Genomic DNA, 22,682 nt, shown 5'->3' with positions numbered 1-22,682 from the left:
GAAGACAATCTGGGTTATGTTCCACAACAACAGGGAGAGTACTGAGACTGTGTGGAGTCCAAAGGGAGGAAGACAAGTCCCGACTGACCCTGGCACACAGAGGTGCAGTGAATGCATGCTTCCTTCCCACCCCTGCAGTAGACTCCCAAGGCACTACAGGGCCTGGCTAGGAGGGGCCATTCAAGCCTGACCTCAAGAAGGATCTAAGCCTCGGGTTTAAATGCTGGCATCTCCCCAACTGTCTAGCCATCAGGGACGGTGAGCCCTAAGCAAGGCTTCCCTATGCCTGACACCATGCCCACGGGTGGGCCAGCTCCTGACCTGGGCCTTCTGCAAGGGTGCCATCCGGCAGCACAGCACAGCGCTGCAGTTTCTGCAGATCTCCAGGAAGAGCTCTCGGTAGTTGCCCGAGGAGCTCCCGTCCTCTCTCGGCTTCATTATCAAGGACAGCGCCGCTCCATCGATGATTAAACCATAGTCGTGCATATCTGTGGAGAGCCTTTAAAGCACAAAGGGGAGAACCACTCAATGGCTGAATCTGCAGCCACAGCACCACACACGGGCTGGCACCATGCCGGCCCATGGGTCAGGATGCTGGCGGGTCTTCCTACTTCATTACAGTCCTTACACCTGGATCCACTTATTAGACTATACTATAAATCACATTTGAATTAAATTTCTTTGCTCAGGCAAAGCAGCCACAGCCTGCTATGAGTCTGTGTAACTCTCAGTACTGAGCCATCACAAGGAGGGCCTTGCGAGGGCAGGTCTCTAACCTTCCTGGCTTTCTGCCCTGGTCACCTCACTGCTTGAACATGGTCAAAGCCTCCTTTTGCTGGGCTTTAAAGATTTTTTTTTCTATTTTTTATTTTTTATTTTTATTTTTTTTTGGTTTGTCAAGACAGGGTTTCTCTGTGTAGCCCAGGCTGTCCTGGAACTCACTCTGTAGACCAGGCTGGCCTTGAACTCAGAAATCCGCCTGCCTCTGCCTCCTGAGTGCTGGGATTAAAGGCGTGCGCCACCACGCCCGGCTTTAAGGCTTATTTTTAATAATTTAAATATGTATGTATCTGTGGGCACACCCCTGCACAGACCAGCATAGCTGATCTCCCAGGAGCAGGAGTTACAGGTTGTTGGGAGCAGCCTGATGTGGGTACTGGGAACCAGAGTTGGGCCCTCGGCCAGAGCAGTGAACTCTCAGCCACTGAGCAGTCTCCAAGCCCCTGCTAGGCCTAAGGATCACTAACACATCTGTGACCCCCAAACTCTGCAGATCAACACAGAAATGACTCTGTGCCAGTCTTAAAACAGACGCAAACTTGTGCATGCCTAGAGAGCTGACTTGTTTTGCCAAATTGATCTGACTCTTAACGACAGGCTGCGTCTGCTCCAAGCCTGACGGCCTGGGTTTCACCCCTACAACCCATATATGGAGTAAGAAGAGAAGGCATTGATGCAAGCTGTCCTCTAATCTCCAAGTTACACTGTGCCACCTGCAAGCTGACAACATGAACACATAAATAAAAATGTAAGACGACATTAGAGTCAGATGACTCACCTACAGTGGTAGGGGTGCTCCTGTAAAATGCACGAATAAACCCACAGATATTCTTGGAAAGACTCAACCTAGCAATCCCGCTGTCTCAGAAAAGTAGCCTCCATTATTGCCAACTGCCTTCTGGCTCTCCTGGCAGCATTCTGAGGCATCCATGCTGGGCCCATGGGCACACCAGCAGATGGAAACTGTTCAGTCAAAGCATCGTTCCACATTCCATACCCAGCAGCTTGACACTGGCTGCCTGGGCATCCCTGGCTATGCAAAGAAGGCTTTGGTTTCACCCACAGTGTCCACTTGGCCCACAGGGATGTAGGCCTTAGTGAGGCCTCGTGAGGGAGGAGCAGCCACATACCCCGAGAAGGAGTCCCTGGTCAGGCTCCCGCTGCAGCGCAGCACTGTCTTGCTCAGGTCGAAGAGCACATCATGCAGGCTTTGCTCCTCTAGCTTCTTGGTGGTCAGCTCCAGCAGCTGTGTGCTCCTGCGGAACAGCTTGCAGGCATAGCAAGTGGCGGAGGCTGTCTCCATCTTGTCCCCGGTGAGCACCCAGACCTTGATACCTGCCTTCTGTAGTGCCTCTATTGTGTCAGCAGCTTTCTCCTGGAGCCTAAGAGCATGGAGTCCAAAGGCACCAAAATAAACAACTTCAAGAAACATGGCGCGATCAAGACTCAGCTCTACAGAACAGCATGTGCAAAGTGGCTGAGCGTCTACGGAATGGACCGGAACCTGCTTCCAAAGGTCCAAGTGGACACAGGATGTGCTGCACGGCTCTGCCAACCATGGAGGAGCTATTTAAGGAGGCTGCTCTGTGTGGTGTCCTTTGGCTGAGCCTCACATCCTACAATCCAGCATCATTCCACTTAGAAGAATCATCATTATGACCAGAAACAGAATGGAAAAATGGAGTTGGGAAATAAGGCATCATCTTTTCTCTTGCTGCTGTTCTAATGTTGCTAGTTAGTAACTAGGGATCCAGGCTCTAAGTAACCTATCAGATGCGGCTACTGCTGCCCACGGCCCCACAGCTAACATTTACTAGTGCTTTAGCGTGTGGCAGCGCTGTGTGAGATCTGGTATGACCTTTCACTTCTACAGAATCCTGCAAAGTCAGACTAGTCCTTGGGAGAAAGTTTGTGGCCGGAGGTGTGGAGACCCCATTATTACAGCCTCACAGATAAGGAAGCCGCCTCCAACCTTGTAATTTTCTGAAACAATAGGAAGGGACCTGAGTCCCAGAGAGGAAAGTTTATCAATGTGCTGGCTTGGGTTTTAAAAAAGTAGCTTGTGATCAAACATCACTTCAACTGTATCTGTAATCCCATCTGGGCTACACAGAGAAAGCTTGTCTAGGAGAAAGGTTCACTTTGCTACCACTCAGCCCTTTGTGCTCCTGGGAGCTGAGCCTCAGGTTCCGAGGCCTCACTCAAGCCATGCTAGCTGCCCCCACAGCTCCACGCAAAGGCTGTCAGAGCCCATCATAGAAGCCAAGGCCATCAGAGTCATCCCAGGAGCAGTTCCCCTTCTTGCCCTGCCCTTAGGACACTGCACTGTGCCTTGGGCTTCACCTTGTAACTGAGAATTCCAGAAACTTTCTCAGGGACTTCACAGGTTTTTACAACAGTCCACTGTGACTGTCTCAACAGTGACAACCATGCTGAGGACACTGAGCTATACAAAGTCACAGATTCAGAGTAGCCAGCTAGCACAGCTGGGAAAATGGTTATGACTCCTTTTTAAGGCATGAAAAGAAACCGGTCCTCCATGTGTGATGTAATGTGAAGATGTTACTTTCACTATTTGGAGGTAAAATGTTCTTCCAGGCATTTGTGTTCAGTAACCTATCACCCAGTAATAATCTCTTGGTTGTCACTCTCTGTGAGGGAAAACAGATGCGCCTTGTACTTGGGAAGAACACACTGGCACAGGGCACATGTGCTATCTGACTCCACCCCACTCTCATGGCCCCCTCTCAGACACAAAGACATCATTACCGGTCCTCAACAGCCGTAGCACCAAGCAGAACAAGGTCGTTCTCTATCTGCTCATAGGCTTCTGCCAGCTTCTTCTCCCGGTCCTGAAGCGCCACTTTGGCACTCTGTAGCAGTCGGCAAGCATCTTCATACTGCTCTGGTTCGAGCCTCTTGTATGCAACACACAGGGTTCGCAGCCCTTCCTGTGTAACACACGTAAGTGTCTCATGTGAATCTCATGTCACCTGCTGAATGCATTCCAGTGTCTCACGTGAATCTCACGTCACCTGCTGAATGCATTCTCAGGTCATTGGTGTACCCATCGCTGAAGAGAATGAATGAGTTATAACCCAGCCACCCTCTAGGGATTACTGAATTACATTAAATACAGTCACGTGCTCTGCAGAACCGGAACCTACGATGCCTGGTTCATATGGACAGTCATGTACACTGCAGAACTGTAACCTATGATACCTAGTTCATATGGATAGTCATATATACACTGTAGAACTGTAAACAGATTCTGTTTGATTCTGTAAACAGATACAGAATTCAATTTAGCCTTTGAGAGATAATAGTTTGTAGTGTTGTGGTAGTATTTGAAGTGGGGAGATGGCAGACTACAAGGTGATTCACCCTCATGCTGGGTACAGGGGAGATTAAATAAGCCTAATAAGCCTTAGGGATGAGGGAACCTAACATGTGTAGAGCGTGTGCAATGCACAGGCCCGCCATAGTGCCTCCCCCTGCCAAGACACAGCAAACTCTCACTGGGTGGGAGCCACTGGGGGGTTTCTTTGGGAGTTTCTTGCTCCTTCACCCTAATCCATGTACAATGGTGCAATACTCACGGGCCTCCTAAGCAAGCATTTCAAACTCTGGATTTTAGATTTTGAAAACTGTTTCCTGTGTTGCCAGCACTTCTCTCAGCTCTTCAGGTCACAATATGGTTTCTCAGCTCTCCTAACTGGTGGAAGGACATAACCCACTGCCCCACTGGTTCTGGTTCTTATAATCCCTCAAGAGGGAGGGAGGGAGGGGCACAGAGGCAGAGTACATGCTTTATTAACAAGTCAGAAGGATCATTAGACAGGAAGAGTCTCTAAAGAGAATGATGTAGAATTGTCCGGAATGTAGGGTGTTGTGAGCAGTAGGTAAAGCGTTCAGAAGTGAAGAGGCCTTTGTTTATATAAGTATTCAGGGAACTTTCCACTGTGGTGACACGGGGCCTCTTGCTAAGCATGACAAAAAGTCCTGTATAAAACACTACCAAGCTGTATGGAACACAGTCGTACTCCGTGCTGGCCCTTATAAATCCAGAGGAGGCAATCCTCAGCAGTACACTCGCCGACGGAACCCACAGCTACGAAAGGTTCGCATGCCGTGAACAGGACTCCTCCCTGAATGGCAGCCTGACTCAGCGTGGGAAATGGCTAAGGTAACATGCGACGTTATCAGATGAAGACCTATGTGATGCTCTGAACTGAAAACTGCAGAAGCAACCCAAAGCATCCTCACAGTGGCTTCCCAAGAACTGCTCCAAAGTGAGGAGCAGCAGGAAGCCTTGCCTTTGCATTTAGGTTGAACACAACTCAGCAACACAATCTCTGTCAGAGGACCAGATCTTACAGCCAGATGTCATCAAGAACACACACCCCACCTTGCATGAAATCCCAGAGCTACTGTATGACCGCAGTAATGGTACAGCTGTGACATCAGCACAGGCAGGCCAGCTGCATCTCACACACTCCCACACTCACCTTGGGAAGAAATTTTAAAAACTCTACCCATAATTGCATCAGAAAGAAAATATTTAAGAATGTGTGTACCGTGGAGGAAAAAGACTAACACACGGAAAACTACGTGTAACCCTGAAGAAATCGCAGAAGAGCCAAATAACAGAAAAGCATCTGCTTCTGTGGATTGTGACACGTCTTACTGTTAAGATGACATCACTACCCAAAGCCATGTGTGGAGTCTTGGGATCCTGTGGAACTCCCAATGGTGATCTCGCAGGAACTCAAGGGGAATGTTAAGGTATGCAGAACAGCACAGCAGGGTTGTTGGCCATGCATATAGTCTTGTTCCAGAGCTTACCACTAGCACACGGCAGTAAAGCAAACTGTACAGAACTTGAGTGCAGACAGACAGAGAAAGCCAGAGGGGAGCAGGATGGAACTGAGACCCCGAAACAGATCCTGGAACCTCTGGCCAGGTGATTTAACAAGAGAAACAAGATCATTTAACAGGGAAAACAAAGCAAAACAAAATAGCCATTCAACAACGGGGTCCAAAAAACGACACCCACTTAACAGAAAATAAGACAGCTTCCTTCACACCACACATAAAGTAAGATCAATGTCTTAAATTTAACAGCTAAAACTATAAAGTTCTTAGAAAAAACAGAGGGTAAAGTCTTCAAAATCTTACATTTGGCATCAATTTCTTAATTGTGACTAAGCATACCAGACCAGTGACCAGAGGAGAGCCTGGGTTTGAAGCTAACGACGCCCCTCTCAGCACTTCCTACAACTGCCTTTCCTTGTACAAAGCTTGACTTGTTTAAGCTGGCCGAGCAACTCCTGGGCTGAGCTGCAGGATGGGTCCAAGGATTCTAGGACAGTCTGAGGGATGCTGTCCTGGTTGGGTTTAGTCACCTTGACACAAACCTAGCCCTATGTAGGGAGAGAGAATCTCCCTGATAAAATGCCTCCGGAGTGGTATGTAGGCAGGCCTCTGCGGCATCTTCTCAATGAGTGACTGATGTGTGAAAACTCCCTTGCTGTACGAGGTTGCCCCCAGGGCTCCCCACTGATGCTCACGCTGCCTTGGGTACAGGATCTATGTTGTTACTAAGGAAACATGCATCTACTCATCCTTTCTGTTACTTCAAAATTAAGACTGATTTTTGCCAGGTCCCTTCTCTGTATCTTGGGTGCCAAGGCCCATTTTTCTCAATAGTCTATTAGTGTGACTATGTGAGTGGATGCATGTATTAGTCTGACTGTGTGAGCGGGATGCATGTATTAGTCTGACTGTGTGAGCAGGATGCATGTATTAATCTGACTGTGTGAGCGGGATGCATGTATTAGTCTGACTGTGTGAGTGGATGCATGTGTTAGTCTGACTGTGTGAGCGGGATGCATGTATTAGTCTGACTGTGTGAGTGGATGCATGTATTAGTCTGACTGTGTGAGCGGGATGCATGTATTAGTCTGACTGTGTGAGTGGNCGGGATGCATGTATTAGTCTGACTGTGTGAGTGGATGCATGTATTAGTCTGACTGTGTGAGCGGGATGCATGTATTAGTCTGACTGTGTGAGTGGGATGCATGTATTAGTCTGACTGCGTGAGTGGATGCATGTATTGGTCTGACTGTGTGAGTGGGATGCATGTATTAGTCTGACTGTGTGAGTGGGATGCATGTATGAAATGATCTGTTTTCTGGGGTCAAAATGAGCTCATTCTGTGTCTCCCGTTAATGTGCTTCTGGATTCAGCTTGGTGATGTGCTTGAAGACAGATGTGAACATTTTCGTATTAACACTTTTACATAATTAGTATTAGGATTGATCTGTACTTTCTCCGTCTGTTTTAGTTCTTGATTTGTGCTGCTTAGAAAGAAAGAAAGTTGCTCTAAGGAGGAAGGGAACATACAATGAAAAGAATCTGTGTCTCACATGTCAATTCTGAGGCATCACTGGCCCACTGTGGCTGGGAACCTTTCTTTCCAGAGTTCTTTTTTGACCAAGCGTTTTACCACAACAATAGAGCTCTACCTAAGGCAGAAGCAGTAACAATCAAAGACCCTGGAGGGTCTGGAGGATGACAATGGAGAACAGGCCCAGAGGCCAGGCACAAGCCCTCAGGAGGGGGCAGACAGCACATTCCCAGTGACCCCAAGGGTCCTAGGCAGAGAGCACTGTTGCAAATGAGTGAATGATACAGAGTCACTGCTTGAAGGAACAAGTGATTTCTGAGGAGTTCAGCCACATCTCTGATTACATTCTAGATCTTCAGGAAGCATGAGAGATCTAGCAGCCCATGGGGAAAGTTCACAATTGTGACCAGCAGTGGGACGAAGTCCACATGACAGGGATCAACTAGCCAGCTCTGGCAGACAAATGAGGAGGCAGCAGAGGTGACACATGTCATTGCAAATGCATTACTGAAAACTTTCCAATCTTGGTAAAAGCCTACAGACTACACTTCAGAATCCTGAACAGAAAAAGTATGAGCATTGCTGCACCCACTCACCACAACCAGATTTCATCCATGGGAATACAACAAAGAAAAAAGATAAATACAGACAGCAAGCCCAGCCATGGCAAGGAGGCACCCATGAAAAGGAGCGTGTCTACACCGGACCCACAGTTCACACTGGCAGTCTGTCTGTCTCCAATGTCCATCGGCAGGCGAACAAATGAGGAAGTTGGGCATCAGTGAGTGAATGGGTGGCTCAGCCAGAAGAGGAGCACCATACCATAATGAACACCCATGCAGATGGATCTCAGAAAGGTTGTGTGTTGTGAGAGAGCCTGGTAAGAAACAGACCCGGGATTCTACTGAACAAGAACACTCCAGAAGGTAAGACCGCATCCACAGTGAGAGCAAACAGTGGTGGACTGGGGCAGAGCTGGCAGGAGCGGAATGCAAAGGTTCCTGGACACTGTAGCAGTAATGTTTCTACAAGTGTAAGTCAAAACTTACCTACTTTTATATCTTCAATATGAACACATTAATGTTTACTGACTATAGCTCAATAAAGCCTTTAAAAAATGATGTACTTTAATCATAATTAACATACTACTTCTTTTAAGGAAAATGATTCTCAGGTGGGAGAGAACCTTCCAGAACAAATGCAGCATTGGTTATGGCAGTGTGCTCTCTGGCACAGAACGTGTCTCCAGTCCCTGGGGGTGACCCTTGGCAGAAGGGGTCAGAATCCCCAATGTGCCCATTTGAAATCAGAGTTAACATCAGGAATTCAAGAAGTTGGCCCTAATAAGTTCAACGAAGCTCAGCGCATGCCTTTTGTGGCACCCTGTGGGGACTGTTTCTGAGGGAAAGTGACAGCGCTGTATTGGGAATGTCTGTGTAGCACAGCCTAGGTTTACAGATTAAGGCAGAAGGCCATGTAATTCAGGCATGGGGTCTTTCTGGCTCTTCAGTACTGGTAGGAGTAGCTGAGAGGCATGGAAGCTGCCTCAGCAGGAGAACAGCCTCCAGCACAAACCCCACCCTAACCCCCACCCCCAGTCAGCAAACAAGAAGGTGAGGTAACATCAGAAAGCACTGTGGCTCTGAGATGAGTCTGCAGAAGAGAGAGGGGCTTACCACGGCATTGCGCTCCACTCTAGACCGGACCTGGTCTACTTTGCCTTCTATCACTCGGGGAAATATTGAAGAATCTGCTCCTTTGCAAAACAGATAAATTTCTCCTGAAAAATGAGGGGGAAAATAATGTTGAATTTAATTACTACATGGGGGAGACAAACTTACTTTCTTTTCTTTTTTTGGAAGACAAATTTGTTTATTTTATGCATACAAGTATATTGTTTCTGTCTTCAGACACACCAGAAGAGGGCACCAGCTCCTATTACAGATGGCTGTGAGCCACCATGTGGTTGCTGGGAAATGAACTCAGGACCTCCGGCAGAGCAGTCAGTGCTCTTAACCACTGAGCCAGCTCTCCAGCTTTTTAATTTGTTCTTAGTGAAAGCAAGCAAGTTCAGTGCAGAGGCCATTTTAAAGGCATCACAGTGGAGTAGCTGATACATTAAGACCTAAGAGAGTGCAACCCATGGGACACACTGGCCAAGTTTGATTCCTATTGCCTTGGAACAGTGAGGACTCTGGATGTTCAGACTCCCAGTGAGAAGCAAGACTCCCTAGCACTAGGGTTGGGCAGGTGGAGTGAGCATAACAGAACGAGGCTGTGCTGCTGACCCAAAGGGAGTGTTCAAACTTCACGAAAGACCAGATGGTGAAGGTGTGATTCCTCCCGAAAGTGGGTCTTCCATGGACAGCCCATCTTTTGTATCACAAGGGCCATGGGAATTCTATGGTCAGCCCATCTTTTGTATCACGAGAGCCATGGGAAACTATCTGCCTGCACATCTCTAGCCTTGTCCTCAGGGCTCTGAGCGCCTTTGTGCTGGTAATGGGTGCTCCTTTTCATAACACGCAGAATTTTCTCCTTCCAGGTCAGAGACATGGACAGAAAGCAAAGACTCGGCTGAGGCACTGAGAAACCTGCTCTGCTGTGGCTTGCACAGTCCAGGTGCTCTGCAATCTGTCTCACGTCCAGCCCTCAGCTGCCCTGCTCTGTGACCCACAAACCGAGCGAGGCCCACACTGCTCTCTCGCCTGCAGTGTTTGCAGCTTGGTGCTGAATACAACGTCTGGGTGTAGTTACAGAAACATCACAGTAAGCCAGCTGTGGTGGTGTACATCTTTAATCCAAGGAGGCAGAGACAGGCATATCTCTAAGTTTGATGCTAGCCTGATCTACAGAGTGACAGCTACAGAGAGAAACACTGTCTCAAAAAGCCAAAATAATAATAACGATAACAACAACAGAAAAGAAACACCACTGTGCACCCAATGGAAGCAAAGCTATAGAAGGGACATAACATGGCTTATGCTCCCAGGAAGGTAGGAGACCCGGATCCTAAGCTCTAACACCGAGGATGCTTGGAAGTGTCTGGAGTGGGACGAAGAACAGACACACTTCTCGGCTCAAGACCGGGATCAGTTTCCAAGGCACAACTGTTTGACAGGCACCCACTTGCCCTATTTCCAAACTGTGGGAAGTATGAATGCTGAAGATGCCTACATAGGGAAAACACTGGCAACAGACACGACTGCTGCTCGTCAGTGTCTCCCGAAAGGTGCAGAAGAGTGATGGGGCCTCCAGGAGGGACCGTCCGTCCACACTAGGCAGGAGGAATAGAGGCAGCTCCCAGTTGAATGCTTTGGATACCTGGGTATCTAGGAAGGCATTCCTTGGGGACGGGGCTGCCACTTCACCCTGTGATCCAGGAAGGGGAAAGAGCTGGGCAAGTCATCCAGAGGAGGCAAGGAGCTGGGTGGCAAAGGCAGGACCTGAGGACACACCCACAGTGCAGGCTGCCTGGAGCCTGGGAGCCCAGCACTGAGGCTCTGACACCAGAGCTATGTGGCTGCAGGGGCAGCCTTCTGAGCGCTGGGGAGTAGCCAGCCCAGGGTGAGGGCGGGGTTGAGGATGAGGTGCATATCTGCTCTGTGGGGACTCCTCTGGAGAGCATGACTAACCCAAGGCCTTCTAGACAAGATGCTGCCGGGAAGGAGCTGACCCAGAGCTACATGGTGGGGAAGAGGCAGCTGCCCACTCACATGGAGGTCACATGTCAACATCAGCCAGAATCACACGGTCAAGGGGCCCCACTGCGCCCACTCCTTCACCATCCCTTCACCATCCCACCCTTTAACCACAGACCGGAACGTGCAGCTTCCAAATAGATCCACTGTCACAGCAGCAAGCCGAGAGATCAGGGTAATTAATTAGTATTCTAAACTCTAGTATAGAAACCTGTGCAAACTCAGGCTGGATGTTCTTAAATACAATTAGAAACTGTGTGGAGTGCAGCAGCAGGGTGCTCTTAGATGACGAAGCACCTAGCCCTGTACTCACTTCTTTCCAAGGTTGTTGTTAGAGTTTACCTGTGCCTTTTAAAAGGGGGATGAATGGAGAGGGGGAGTAGCTCAGGTGGTAAAGAATCTGTCTTACAAGCATTAAGACCTGGGTTCAATACCCAGAATCCATGTAAGAAAAAAGTTAGGCAGGGTAGCATGCATTTGCAACTTCAGTGCTGGCAGACAGGGACAGGGGTTTTCTAGGGCTTGCTGGTTAGTTGGCCTAGCCTACTCAGTGAATTCCAAGCCAGCAAGAGACCCTGTCTACAATTAGAAAAAAAGGAGGGGGCAGTGTCTGAGGAGTGAGACCCAAGGCTGACCTTTGGCCTTCACAGAAACACTCATGTGAAAGTGTGAATGAATGCACACGTGCACATGCGCGCGCGCGCGCGCGCGCGCACGCACACACACACACACACACACACACACACACACACACACACTCGTGGAATAAATTGTTCTTATGTCCTAAACCCTTAATGATACAAAAGAACTACCCGTCAGAACAGAACCAGCACCACGCCATGTTAGTTAGGAGACTGCACCTGTGGTAGACTTTACAATCACGCTCATTCTTCTCCGCACAGAATCAAAGGTCAGCACTTCTAGCAATTCAAATCTGAAACAGAGAAGTCAGACATTAGTCTCTGATGCCAAATGACTGCTGCCCCAGGAAGGGGGCATTTCCACCTCTCTCTGGGCCCTGTCTGCATTGTGTGCATGCCCCTGGAATGTTCCGGACCTCACAGAATGTCCACGTCTAGCCTAGTGTTGAGATTAGTGCTTAAGAGTGGGCACAGGTCAGTCCAGCTCTGACTCCTCCTGGAAGAGTAGTAATATTTATGTCTCATTTGGAATGTACAAGTCTCATACCCTGTCTGAAAACCTCTCAGGGAGACCCACTAGGGCTCCGGAGCTGGAGTTACCACTGAGTGCAGAGCCAGTGCAGACACGGACTCTGAAGCACTGTGGTAGGCAGACCTGCCTCTCACACAGGGCCTGGAGCCTCACTTCATCCTTCTCCAGTGACACAACATGCAGACAGCTTCTCACCTCTCTATGTCATTCTCCCTGTTCAGTATTTCCATGTAATTGTCCTTCAGCCTCAGGTACGTGAATCCAAGCCTGCAAGAGAGAAGGCAAAGCCAGTGCTTGTCTGATATCCAGTCTTCATCTCACACGGAGTCAGGCAGACTTGAGGAAGCACTTTCCGTGAGTGAGACAGGGCGCTCAGCACATTATAAAGCCAGGACACAGGAGCTCAAATTCATTTGCCACCTCAGACAACAACCCAAGTGTATGCACCCCACAGGGAGCGGTGCCTCTGTGGGTGCTGGTAGCTGGGGGAAGGTCAGCCCCAGGTGTCTGGACTGCATTCCCTGGTCTAGCCACATTTCAGTAGCTGATCAGAGTCGATCCACCATGGTGTGAACAGACACCAAAACCCCTGGGCTGGAAACTGGACCCTGGTAAAGTGTTTAGGATGGATGGCCAGGAGCATGTCACTCGCATGAAATGATGACTATGGCCACCGCAGGAGAGGCTCTTCATGCATAGAGTAATCCTGCCCTCTCCTCCTCTCTCTATGCTACCATCATTTTAGGGCATAGCAAGAAACCCTCTGAGATGCCAGTGCCTTGACCTGACGACCCAGCCTCCAAACTGAGAAATCAATCCTGGGTCTGTTTTATTCCTGTTGTATAAATTATGCAGCGAAGGCAGTCTGCCCTTGGTCAGCCTAGTTATCTGACAGGATATGGGACCACAGCAGCTATTCATAGTGACACTGCCCACCCTTCCTCTACTGCAAAGTCTAACGCCTCCAGCCATGGCACCTGCCAGGACAGTGAAGAGGGCCTGGTGTTGAGCAGCTTACCAAAGGATGGGACAGAACATACTTCTAATTCAATACCAGCTGTCTGAGCAGGCAAGTGCCAGGAGTGTGGGTGACGGCGGCCACTTGCCCCAGGGAGAGCAGGCCTCAGCTGACAGAAAGAGGCACAGGGATGGTGGGACAGCCTGACTCGGCCTTTACTCCCTGCAGCACCCCACCCATGGCTTCACCCTATAAACTGGTAGTTCTCAGCCTTTCATACAGTTCCTCATGTCATGGTGACCTCAACCATAAAACTATTTTTGTTGCTTCTTCATAACTGTAATTTTGCTAATGTTAGGAATCATAAATATCTGATATTCAGGGTATTTAATATGTGACACCCCTCCACAAGGAGTCAAGACTCACAGATTGAGAACTACTGCTATAAATGTTCCCAAACCTAGCTCAAAGGCTATGTGTGTATGTGTGTGTGTGTGGGGGGGGCAGCTTGGACATCTAGTGAGGGTAATTTCATTCACACATCTCTGCAGGAAAAGCAGATTTGCTTAGTCACAACACAGTGCTCCTCCAAGAGGTGAGAGTCACAAGAACGCTCTCCCATTGTCCTCAGTCTGGGGACACTGCACACATTAGTTAGTGGAGCAAAGAGGGGACACTAGGGTTTTACTCTTTCATAAGAATTACGGGTTGAGAGTCGTAGAGACATCCCCGACTTGAAACGTCTGGAGTGCTTTTCTAAGTATCTATTTAACATGCCACACCTCCTGAAAGCAGAACGACCTCCAGGAAGACCCCTTATCAGGGTGACACCCCAGATAGAATGATCCAGCCCAAAGCAAAAGCGGAGGCAAGAAGAGCCTCGAGTCCAGAGGCTGGCCTCCAGTCCAGGTGACAGGGAGAGGGGAGAGAGCTAGCCTTGGTGTCTCAGGCTCAAAGGCAGGGTTTGGGGACAGGGCTAGATAGTTGCAAGGTCAGGTAACCCAGCGACAAGGGCTTGTGCCGCTAGCCAGAAAAGCCATGCCTCCAAAGGGTGCAAGGGACCTGAGGTCACACAGGGCAAACCAGGGTGTTAGCTAGACCCAGTACCCTGACTCACCGTTGCACACCTTCGACCAGTGCAACCTCATCAGGCGAGGATGATATGTACACACAGGACTTTGCATCTGGAGATTTCTGGGGACCATCGACATCATCCCCACAATGGTCATCTTTCACTTGGACAGTGTGGCATAGGCAGATAGCCCTGAAAAACAGCTCCTCCCGTTCCTGCAGAGACAGGGAAACTATAACACTTCTGCCTGCAATGGGAAGAATGTGAACAAGAGACTGGACAGGCCTACAGAGCAGAGGCTAAGACCTCCTGGGGTGAACTGGTTTTAGTTTGTCTCAGTGGTTGCAAAGGAGAAGCACATGTGACTCCTTCATGCTCCAGAGTTGCCATGGCAACTCATAGCTGTGCTAACAGGCAGTGAAGACTGAAAGGGTTTTGCTCATCGTGACACTCCAAGGAACAACAAGGCATGGCTCTGAGCACACTCAACAACGGCCATGTCATGGGGAAAACAGGTCACCTATACAGTTGGCACATTCACCCCTGAGCATCCCACTCTCCTGTTCCTGGCCACATGACCTGCCTGGCAGTGTCCATCTACTACCAGTCAAGGTCCCTGCACTCCACATGACTTAACTCCCGCCATGTGTCTGCAGCCTGAGGCTCGAGTATAACATAGCCCTGGAAGCAGAAGCTAGGAGTCCTATGCTAGAGCTGAATTACTGGGCATGGGGTCTGCAGTGCTAGAGCTGAATTACTGGGCATGAGGTCACAGTAGGTTGACCCAGCTCTGCGCTCAGCTTCCTCAGTGCTAGCTGCATCCCACAGAGTCGGAGTCAGATGACTGTGAGGTCCCCAGGAGCTGGGTAGCATGGTGACCAAGGGTTAGGCTTCCCTGGCAACCAATGTGGTCCATGGGAAGTGGGGTGGGGATAGGAGGGTGTGATGATGCCGGAAGGTTTCAGGATGGCTGTAGGGCACCTACTCCTCTGTGAGAAAATGATACCAACTGGAGTTCACATTGAAGGAGCCAGTGGTCTGACTGAACGGCTCATCTATCATTAATACTCTCCCTGGATCCCTCGGGCTCTGTAGTCATGACAACAGGTGCTAGAATCAAACCCTGACCAGGGATACTAAGACTTGAGCACTTGTGTGTGTGTGCCCTGCACATGTGTACACACGCATAGCACATGTGTGCATGTATCTGTGTGCATGTGAATACATGAGCATGTGTCGAGGTGTGCGTGTGCACACAATGTGCCTACACATGCAGCTTTCCCCCACAGACTGTGTATGTGCACATCATTTTAGCACACTGCTTGCTCCACTTGCCCTGCTTTTTTCTTTTTGGTTTCCAGGTCAATTCTAGCAGAAGAATCACTGTCAAGACCTCCTGCCCCTTGGAAGGGGACACAGCACCACAGCGGATTCAAGCATGACCTAAAGCAGCCCACCTACTTATACCCTCGATCATGGGGCAAAGCCACACCCTCCACCCCGAGGAGCTGCAACGTACCCTTCCACAGACTCCGGGGGAAGAATCGATCATGTCAATGCCAGAAGAGTCGGGAAGGACCTGCCCATTGCAGATGACATGGGGTACATAGACGTGGCCCTCGATGCAGCACTCCTTAAAGGCCATGTTGTTCTCTGTAAGGGTGCCCGTCTTGTCAGTGAAGATGTATTCCACCTGAGGGTACCACACACATTTAGGCAGGTGACACATCTCAGCCCAAGTCTATTACTACCCTAGTGGGACAGGGACTTCGGGAGTCTGCCAGTGTTAGGTATGAGTCCAGACAGGCGCAGTTAGGGGGGAAGAGGCCTCACGCTGGTGACAGATATGAAACAACAGAAAGTGGCCTCGAGGAGCTTGTCCTCCAGGGAACCAGGGCTCCATGGGTCTGTGAAGAGCAGGACGAGGCGAGGTCCTGACTCTCCTTAAGCGAGACAGCACAGATGGGTGAAGGAAGAACGTTCTCTAGGACTCTGAGAGGTCAAGGTTCCCGGGAGAAGAGGTTTAGAAGGCAGGGTACACAGAAGGAAAAGGATAAAACGCTTCAGAGAGAAGACCAAGGAGTGCTGACGACACCACCAGCTCCAGACTCTAAATGAAAGTGAGTCACGGGACATATACCCATCGTGGACCACTGGACAGAGGAAAAGAAGGGCCAGCCATTCCCACAGCTCTGGGGTGGCTGACATGGGTTTAGTATAGGAATGGATGGGGGTAGAGGTGTAGAAGGGACAGCCAGATCCTGTGCTCTAGAAAGAGTCTTCCCAGGAACACCCTCTTATAAATCCCAACAGAAAATGCCCTATAAACTCAGATTATTGCTTTATGAGACTGTATTTAAGACAAACCTGCTGTTTGAACACAAGCCCATGGGAACCTCCTCCAGGTCACCCAGCCAGGGAGGGTGTGCAGGCTACATCCCTAAGGACCCAGCAGGTAGCGGATTTCTAGTCTGTGACTATGATAACAAAAGATTACAATGGACATTTGTTAGGTCTTAGCTATGCCAGGCACTGGATAGTACCTTGGCTATCCTCTCATCAACTATTACCCAGTTTTAAAACCAAGGTTTAAAAGCTGTTTTTAGACAATAAATAACTATGTGTCTATATGAGTGTGCATACATGAGTTCAGGTGCCTGTGGAAGCCAGAAGAGGGTGTTGGATCTCTGGGGCTGCAGTTACAAGTGGTTGTATGCTGTGATACAAACAAATTCTGGGCTTCTGCTGATATCACAGGGGTGGGAGGTCACACAGGAAATGCACGAAGCACCTGCGTGAGGTGTACTTGGAAGGCAGTTGTCTCTGCTTCACACACAGACACTGGCGGTGGGCACTTCCCATTTCACAGAACTGTCATCTTGCTCTGCTGTGTAAACTGAGAGGCACGCTCACCCATATTCACTGGGCAGCTGGGGAAGCCATTGCTTTGTGTCTTCACCAGCTGGTTTCCACCTCAGTGGCCCAGTTTACTGAACCCAGGCTGCAGCCTGCCTTGCTCAGGACAGGACAGAGTCAAATTCTGTGAGATTGGGAGAGACATCCTGCCCCAGAGCATTCCCTGACATTCCTCTTACAAAGCACTTCTCAAACAGAGCACATGATGCATCCCCCAGGAGGTGGCACATAGCATACTCCAGAGGAATGTGTCAGAAAGTTGGAGCCTTGACAGTATGTATCCTCTTCAGTAACAAATGCTTTCCCCACAGCACACGGGGACCTGTGCCTGTCAGTCTACAGACTGTAGACATGGTATTGCCAGGCAACCATAGGGCAGACTGCAGTGTCCAGTTTAACATGAATTATTTATTTAATCAACCAACCGTCATTTGCCAAATGCTTCTTCCCATGACACACGGCTGGGGAAAGGTCAGAGGCTCCCTTTGAGGCTGGGTTAGGGAAGGAACGAGCCTTACTGGGGTATTCTTTTCCATGCAGTCATTCTGAGGCCTATGGTCAGCAGATGTGGGTGCATATCAGCCCTGTCTTACTCTGTGGGACCCTGTGGCTTCATACAGAACACAGGACATCAGCTATAGGCATCAGCTCTGTCCTCACAGGTTAGGTCTCTGGATGGCTGTCCCAGGTGGTGTGACCGTAGCCACCCATCTGCCATCTCATTCTGCACCAGTTGGGACAGGCAGGTCTCTGCTATTATTTACTCTATGGACCACAGCATCCCAATCCTGAGCTAGTGGAGCCATGGTTCTGCAGACTGTGCATCCATTGACTCCATAGCAGCCCACCCCAGAACACTGCCTTAGCGTTTCTGTTTGCTCCTCTACTTGGAAATGTCATATGTAAAAGAAATCAATGCCTGAGAGCAAGTGGTGGGGAGGTGGCCTCGCTGGGCACCACCCTAATTCAACTGCAGGGCCCAGAATAAGTAAGAATTCAGTTACTCTAATCAGCTAATGCTGTCAGTTCTTCACATTGTAAAGTTGTATAAAGCCACACTGACTGTTATGTAGCTCAACTTAAAAGATAGACTCAGGGAAAAGAGTAAATTATCAATGCATTTCCACTGCTGCTCCTGCTCCTGACCGTCACCCACTGCAGCACATCTACACGGTGAATGCATGGCCTGGATGAACTACCAGTCACCAAAGGGAACCCAGACCAGGAGGCCACAGCGGATTGATGCAGGGCTAAGAATTCATGCAGCCTCCAGGAGACACTGACCTGTCCCAACTCCTCATTTAGATCAGATGTGTTGACCAGAGGCCCTTCCCCCATTTCCTCATCAAACATGTCTTCATCCCAGGTGATGAAGTAGGAGCCAAGGAACTTCTGCATCTCCACGGTGACGTACATGGATACGGGGATGATGTAATTGAAGAGGACCATGAAGGCTAGGAAGTCAGTGAAGGCCCTGAGGAACTGAGAGCATTGGCTACATAAGCAGTTGTAGGTCACCAAGCAAGGACAGAAAACCTCAGAGAGCTCATCCGTTACCCCAGCCAGATAAGCAAAGACAAGCATTCCCAACTCAAAGACAAAGGCCTACTTGGAAACTTGTAGCTCCTTGCCCACCATGTCTGGTTAAGGCCAAGAGTGGAACTGAATGGCTGGTGTCTTCAGGGAGGGACTGGGACAGGAGCTCATACTATACACCATCGGGGGGTGAGGAGAGGCCATGCTAAGCAGGAACCAATGGTCACTTTTGATATTCATGATATCCCTCTGTAAGTAACAATCCCCAAGCTCATGAAGAGATGGGAGCTGCCTATACAGTGATTTTGAAGCCCCCCGCCGCACCCCGTTCATCCTTGCTCTGTGATTACAGGCCTGCACTGCCACACTCAGCTCAGAACTGCTCTTCTGTAGAGCTTAGTCTTATCTAAGCTTAGCTTAGTCATATCTTTGAAGTTATCAGGGAGCGGCTTGCACACAGGCTACCCTTGCCCACAGCCCCTCAGTACCCCTTGCTGCACACTGCCCTGCTCTGAGGTCAGGGCCTTCTGCTTATCCAGTCATCACAAAAAACAGTGCTTAGCTCAATGGTGCCGTGCTGAGTTGTGGAAACATCAAAATGCTTTCGGCCCTCATCAGTTTCCTGTGAAAGGACTATTTTCCAGACTTGCACATTCTAGTACCCAAGGAAGCAGGCAGTTCACACCTTCCCACACCTGGCGCCAGTGAGGGCCCTGTCCTAAGCTCTGGCAAGGCTCCAGCCTGCCAGAAGCAAGTTCACCTAAGGGTCGCTTCCTTACACAAGGGACGTGCCTCCATACCAAATTCCTCTGGCGCTCGGATTCGGTCTTCTCATTGTACCATGGTTCATCTCGGAAGGGCTCACTCTGCCACACGTACTTCAGCACCGTGTTGATCAGGGCTTTGCTCACCAGGATGCAGAGGTACACGATCAGGAATGTGTTCATTGACCTGGACAAGAGAGCCCAGCCTTCAGAGGCCGCTCGGTCCTTCCTCACCACAACGAACAGCACAGGGAACCCAGCAATGCCCTAGTAGGCAGTGTCCAGTCTGACCCAGTGAGACAAGACTCCAGCTCATTCGCAGCTGCCACTGCCCATGCTCAGGACACCAGAGCCACTCTGAACCATGGGCACTCCCCTGCTTCCAGAACAGGAACAGAGCCAGAGCCAGCGTCGCTGACCATCAGGCACCACCAAAGAAACTTAGAACTTAGTGATCATCACTGTGGAGTGAGAGGAGGGAATACCCAGAGAAAGGTCTGGGGCTGGAAATGCCTGGGGCTGAATCAAGGTGAGGTAGATTTGGGGAGAGGTCCTGTTTCCCAGGTCACACGGTGCAGACAGGCCCAGAGACAGCATCCCACACATGGTAACTAACTAGCTCCTGCTGCTTCACTCTCTGTCCTCAAACAGGACAACTCTGACAAGGGGCAGAGATGACACAACCAAGTCTAGTCACCATCCTGACAGCTCAGGACTCCATCGTCTGTAGGAAAATGTTCACTCTGCTCACTGTGACCTCAGTAAAATCCCATCAAGTCCCCCCCCCCCCCGTTAAAGGGGCTGAATAGTACCCCCATTCTGAGGCTTGTCTGGACCAGGGAGATTAGTGGGGGCATGGGCATCTGTGACTGACCCCGGGAACTGGAACACTGGGATGGACTTACAGGCAGCAGAGGCAGCACTCTAGGAGGTAGCAGGGAGGGGGGATGGCTATTCATCTTACCAGCAGGAAAGAAAGCAAGTCTCCAGAGTGTGGGCATTGGGGTCAGTGGCCACAGTCCCTGGAGGAGTGGCCCCCAAGGACACTGCAGGCCCAGAGAATACTACTCTATCCACAGGGGCCAGCGATGGCTGGGAGGCAGCAGCAGGGGAGGTGCCTTACTTTTCCACAGCAGATCTCTTTTGGGACTTGGACTGATAGTTCAGGGCCATCTTGGTCTCCATGCCTGTGTAGATGGCCACACCTGGAAGGGGAGGAGTCTGTGAGATGTCTGCCCACAGGGACCGGCCGGCCGCGCTTCTAACTTAACCAGCAAGGGAGTTTCCCGAGCTGGCTTAATTCTTCACACTAGGACGTTGCTTGCATAGGATCTAATCTGCACTTTATATTCTCTATATTCTTTTATAGTACAAATGTCAATACATTGGGTAATCTGACAGCAGGGCACAATGTGTGTCTTAAAAGTTATTCCAGTACATCCAAACAGGAAGCAGCACTGCCAATGGGAGGAGCTAACAGTGATGTGCCTGCATTCCAGTGCTCCGTGGACACAATCACGGACACAGCTTCATGCCGAGTCATGCATTAAGGTCCTTAACAAGCCGTAGCCTTCACTGAATGGCTCTGTGGGCTCTGGTTACACAACAACATTTATCTCTTAGCAAAAGTTGCCCCTGCACCAAATCCACATCCGCAGTACTTTAAGGCACTTAATGGCCTCTCAGGGAGTTTCGAAAGAGTTTAGCTTGCTTAGTGTGTCCTGGAGTTTAGAAATGATTGCCAGTGGTTTACAAATTAAAATATTTACCAAAGATCTTCTCTGTGTTTTTGAGTGTAGCTCCTCTGAGAAGCAGGTTTTCTGATCCCAAAGGCCTGGAAAACAAGGAGACCAGAAGCGGTGAGATACAGTGGGGTGGAGGGTGGGGAGTGTGCAAGAGCGGAAAGCTGTCCAGTCTTCCCAAGAGGAAGCTGTGTACGTGTGCACTGCTCACAGGGAAGATGCGCACAGTCCATCTACATAAGCACTGGGCTTCTCTGAGGTGGAGATGTCATCTGCTGGGCTCAATCAGCCCTCTGTTCTCCTGGCCTGTCACTCTCAGGGACTGAAGTGTCACAGTGACATTGGAGCGGCCTCAAGGAAGTAGGCCATCTTCAACTCACTCTCACATAACCAGGAGCTTGAATGTTTCAGTGACACCCTACCAGAGGCCACAGAGCTCTCCTATCTGTGCCACCTGTCACACCAGGGGACATCAGAAATGTCACTGAGATCTGCTGCAAAAGAGACCTGAAGGCAGGGCCAACAATCTCTCCCAACACAGTGAGAGGTGGCTGGGCTGGGGACCTCAGAATGGTCTGAAAAGGCTAATCTGAGCTCCGCTCATCCTTCAGTTGTTTCTCACCCACCCTCAGGCATGGAGACTCTGACTTGGTGTAAGCACATTTTTGAGTGAGAAGGGAGGCTGGGAGTCCAGGCCCCAGTAATGGAAATTCAGCATGCAGAGATTATTTGCAGATAGTGGCTGGCTGTAAGCCTTCTCTCTGAACAGTGAAGGAAAATTTAAAGGAGTGAACTAAACGTGTAGATTCTAGTACTGCTCGCATCCCAATGGTCCCCAGTGTTGAACAGGTCTGCCTTTAATCTGTGTGCTGACTCATCCGTTTTGGGGGACATACAAATGTACATGGTATTATACACTTAGTGGGGCCAGTGTGCTTGGCCTGCGCAGTTCAGGCTGCACCCTACAGGAGGCCAGCGGGGAGCCTGCGAGAGCTCAGGCACCTCATCTACCCAGTTAGCAAGTAAGGGCAGCCCTTGCGGTCTGACAGCCACGCACAACACTGCTCTGCCGCCTGTGTTACATGGCTGTCAGCTTCTGTTAGCAACTCGCTGACAATAATTCATGTCACAAGTGTTAATGAAAACAAATGGCCTCACCTTAAATGGGTCTCTGAGAGCTCTAAAAATAACTTGACAAAATACTTTACTTCTAGTGTGGACAGATGGAAGAAGAAATATAAGTGAGTGGACTGGGAATCTGGATGGGAAACTGAGAAAATCAAACATCTGCTTCCTGTTTGTGTTACTCCAAATATTTATAAACATCTTAAAAATCCAAATGACAAGCTGGACAACTTTGATGTTAAAAGGCTAAGCTAAAGCTAGTATCAAAATATACAGAGCATTAGGACCATGGTCCCCAGCTTTGTATCAGTGTGAAGTTCACCGTACACAGTACTGGCTTCCTTGGATTCATCAACGGCAGTGAGAAAACCCTTCACTTGCTCTTTCATCCAAAATAAATCAGTTCTCCACACTCTAGTCTCCAAAGCAATAAGGAATTCTTCTCTGAAAACAAAAGCCACGCCTCCACCCCTCCTACACGCTAGTATCCTGCTAACCTGCCTGTG

The 22,682-nt window shown here is 49.6% G+C and overlaps 1 protein-coding gene across 8 annotated transcripts in view; it reads right to left on the bottom strand.

Annotated features, from left to right (window-relative positions):
- Atp11a (ATPase phospholipid transporting 11A) overlaps positions 1 to 22,682 on the bottom strand; it is a 111,532-nt gene that overhangs the window by 22,470 nt on the left and 66,380 nt on the right. For all 8 annotated transcript variants that reach the window (XR_002381207.1, XR_003842558.1, XM_021218663.1 and 5 more), the window contains exons 9-20: positions 21,079 to 21,143; positions 20,433 to 20,514; positions 19,346 to 19,496; positions 18,294 to 18,491; positions 15,613 to 15,786; positions 14,139 to 14,308; positions 12,259 to 12,330; positions 11,751 to 11,824; positions 8,866 to 8,969; positions 3,550 to 3,731; positions 1,911 to 2,162; positions 322 to 499 (exon numbers count right to left, since the gene is read on the bottom strand). Coding sequence is in view for 6 of the 8 variants with exons in the window: in XM_021218663.1 (XP_021074322.1) it covers positions 322 to 499; positions 1,911 to 2,162; positions 3,550 to 3,731; positions 8,866 to 8,969; positions 11,751 to 11,824; positions 12,259 to 12,330; positions 14,139 to 14,308; positions 15,613 to 15,786; positions 18,294 to 18,491; positions 19,346 to 19,496; positions 20,433 to 20,514; positions 21,079 to 21,143 (1,702 nt within the window). In the remaining 2 variants the exon portion in view is untranslated. The remainder of the gene's footprint in view (positions 1 to 321; positions 500 to 1,910; positions 2,163 to 3,549; positions 3,732 to 8,865; positions 8,970 to 11,750; positions 11,825 to 12,258; positions 12,331 to 14,138; positions 14,309 to 15,612; positions 15,787 to 18,293; positions 18,492 to 19,345; positions 19,497 to 20,432; positions 20,515 to 21,078; positions 21,144 to 22,682) is intronic.

This window comes from Mus pahari, chromosome 19 (assembly GCF_900095145.1).
Source record: "Mus pahari chromosome 19, PAHARI_EIJ_v1.1, whole genome shotgun sequence".
In the NCBI taxonomy this organism is placed as follows: Eukaryota; Metazoa; Chordata; class Mammalia; order Rodentia; family Muridae; genus Mus; species Mus pahari.
The sequence above is the reverse complement of the archived record's forward strand: the minus strand, read 5'-3'. Positions and strand labels throughout refer to the sequence as shown.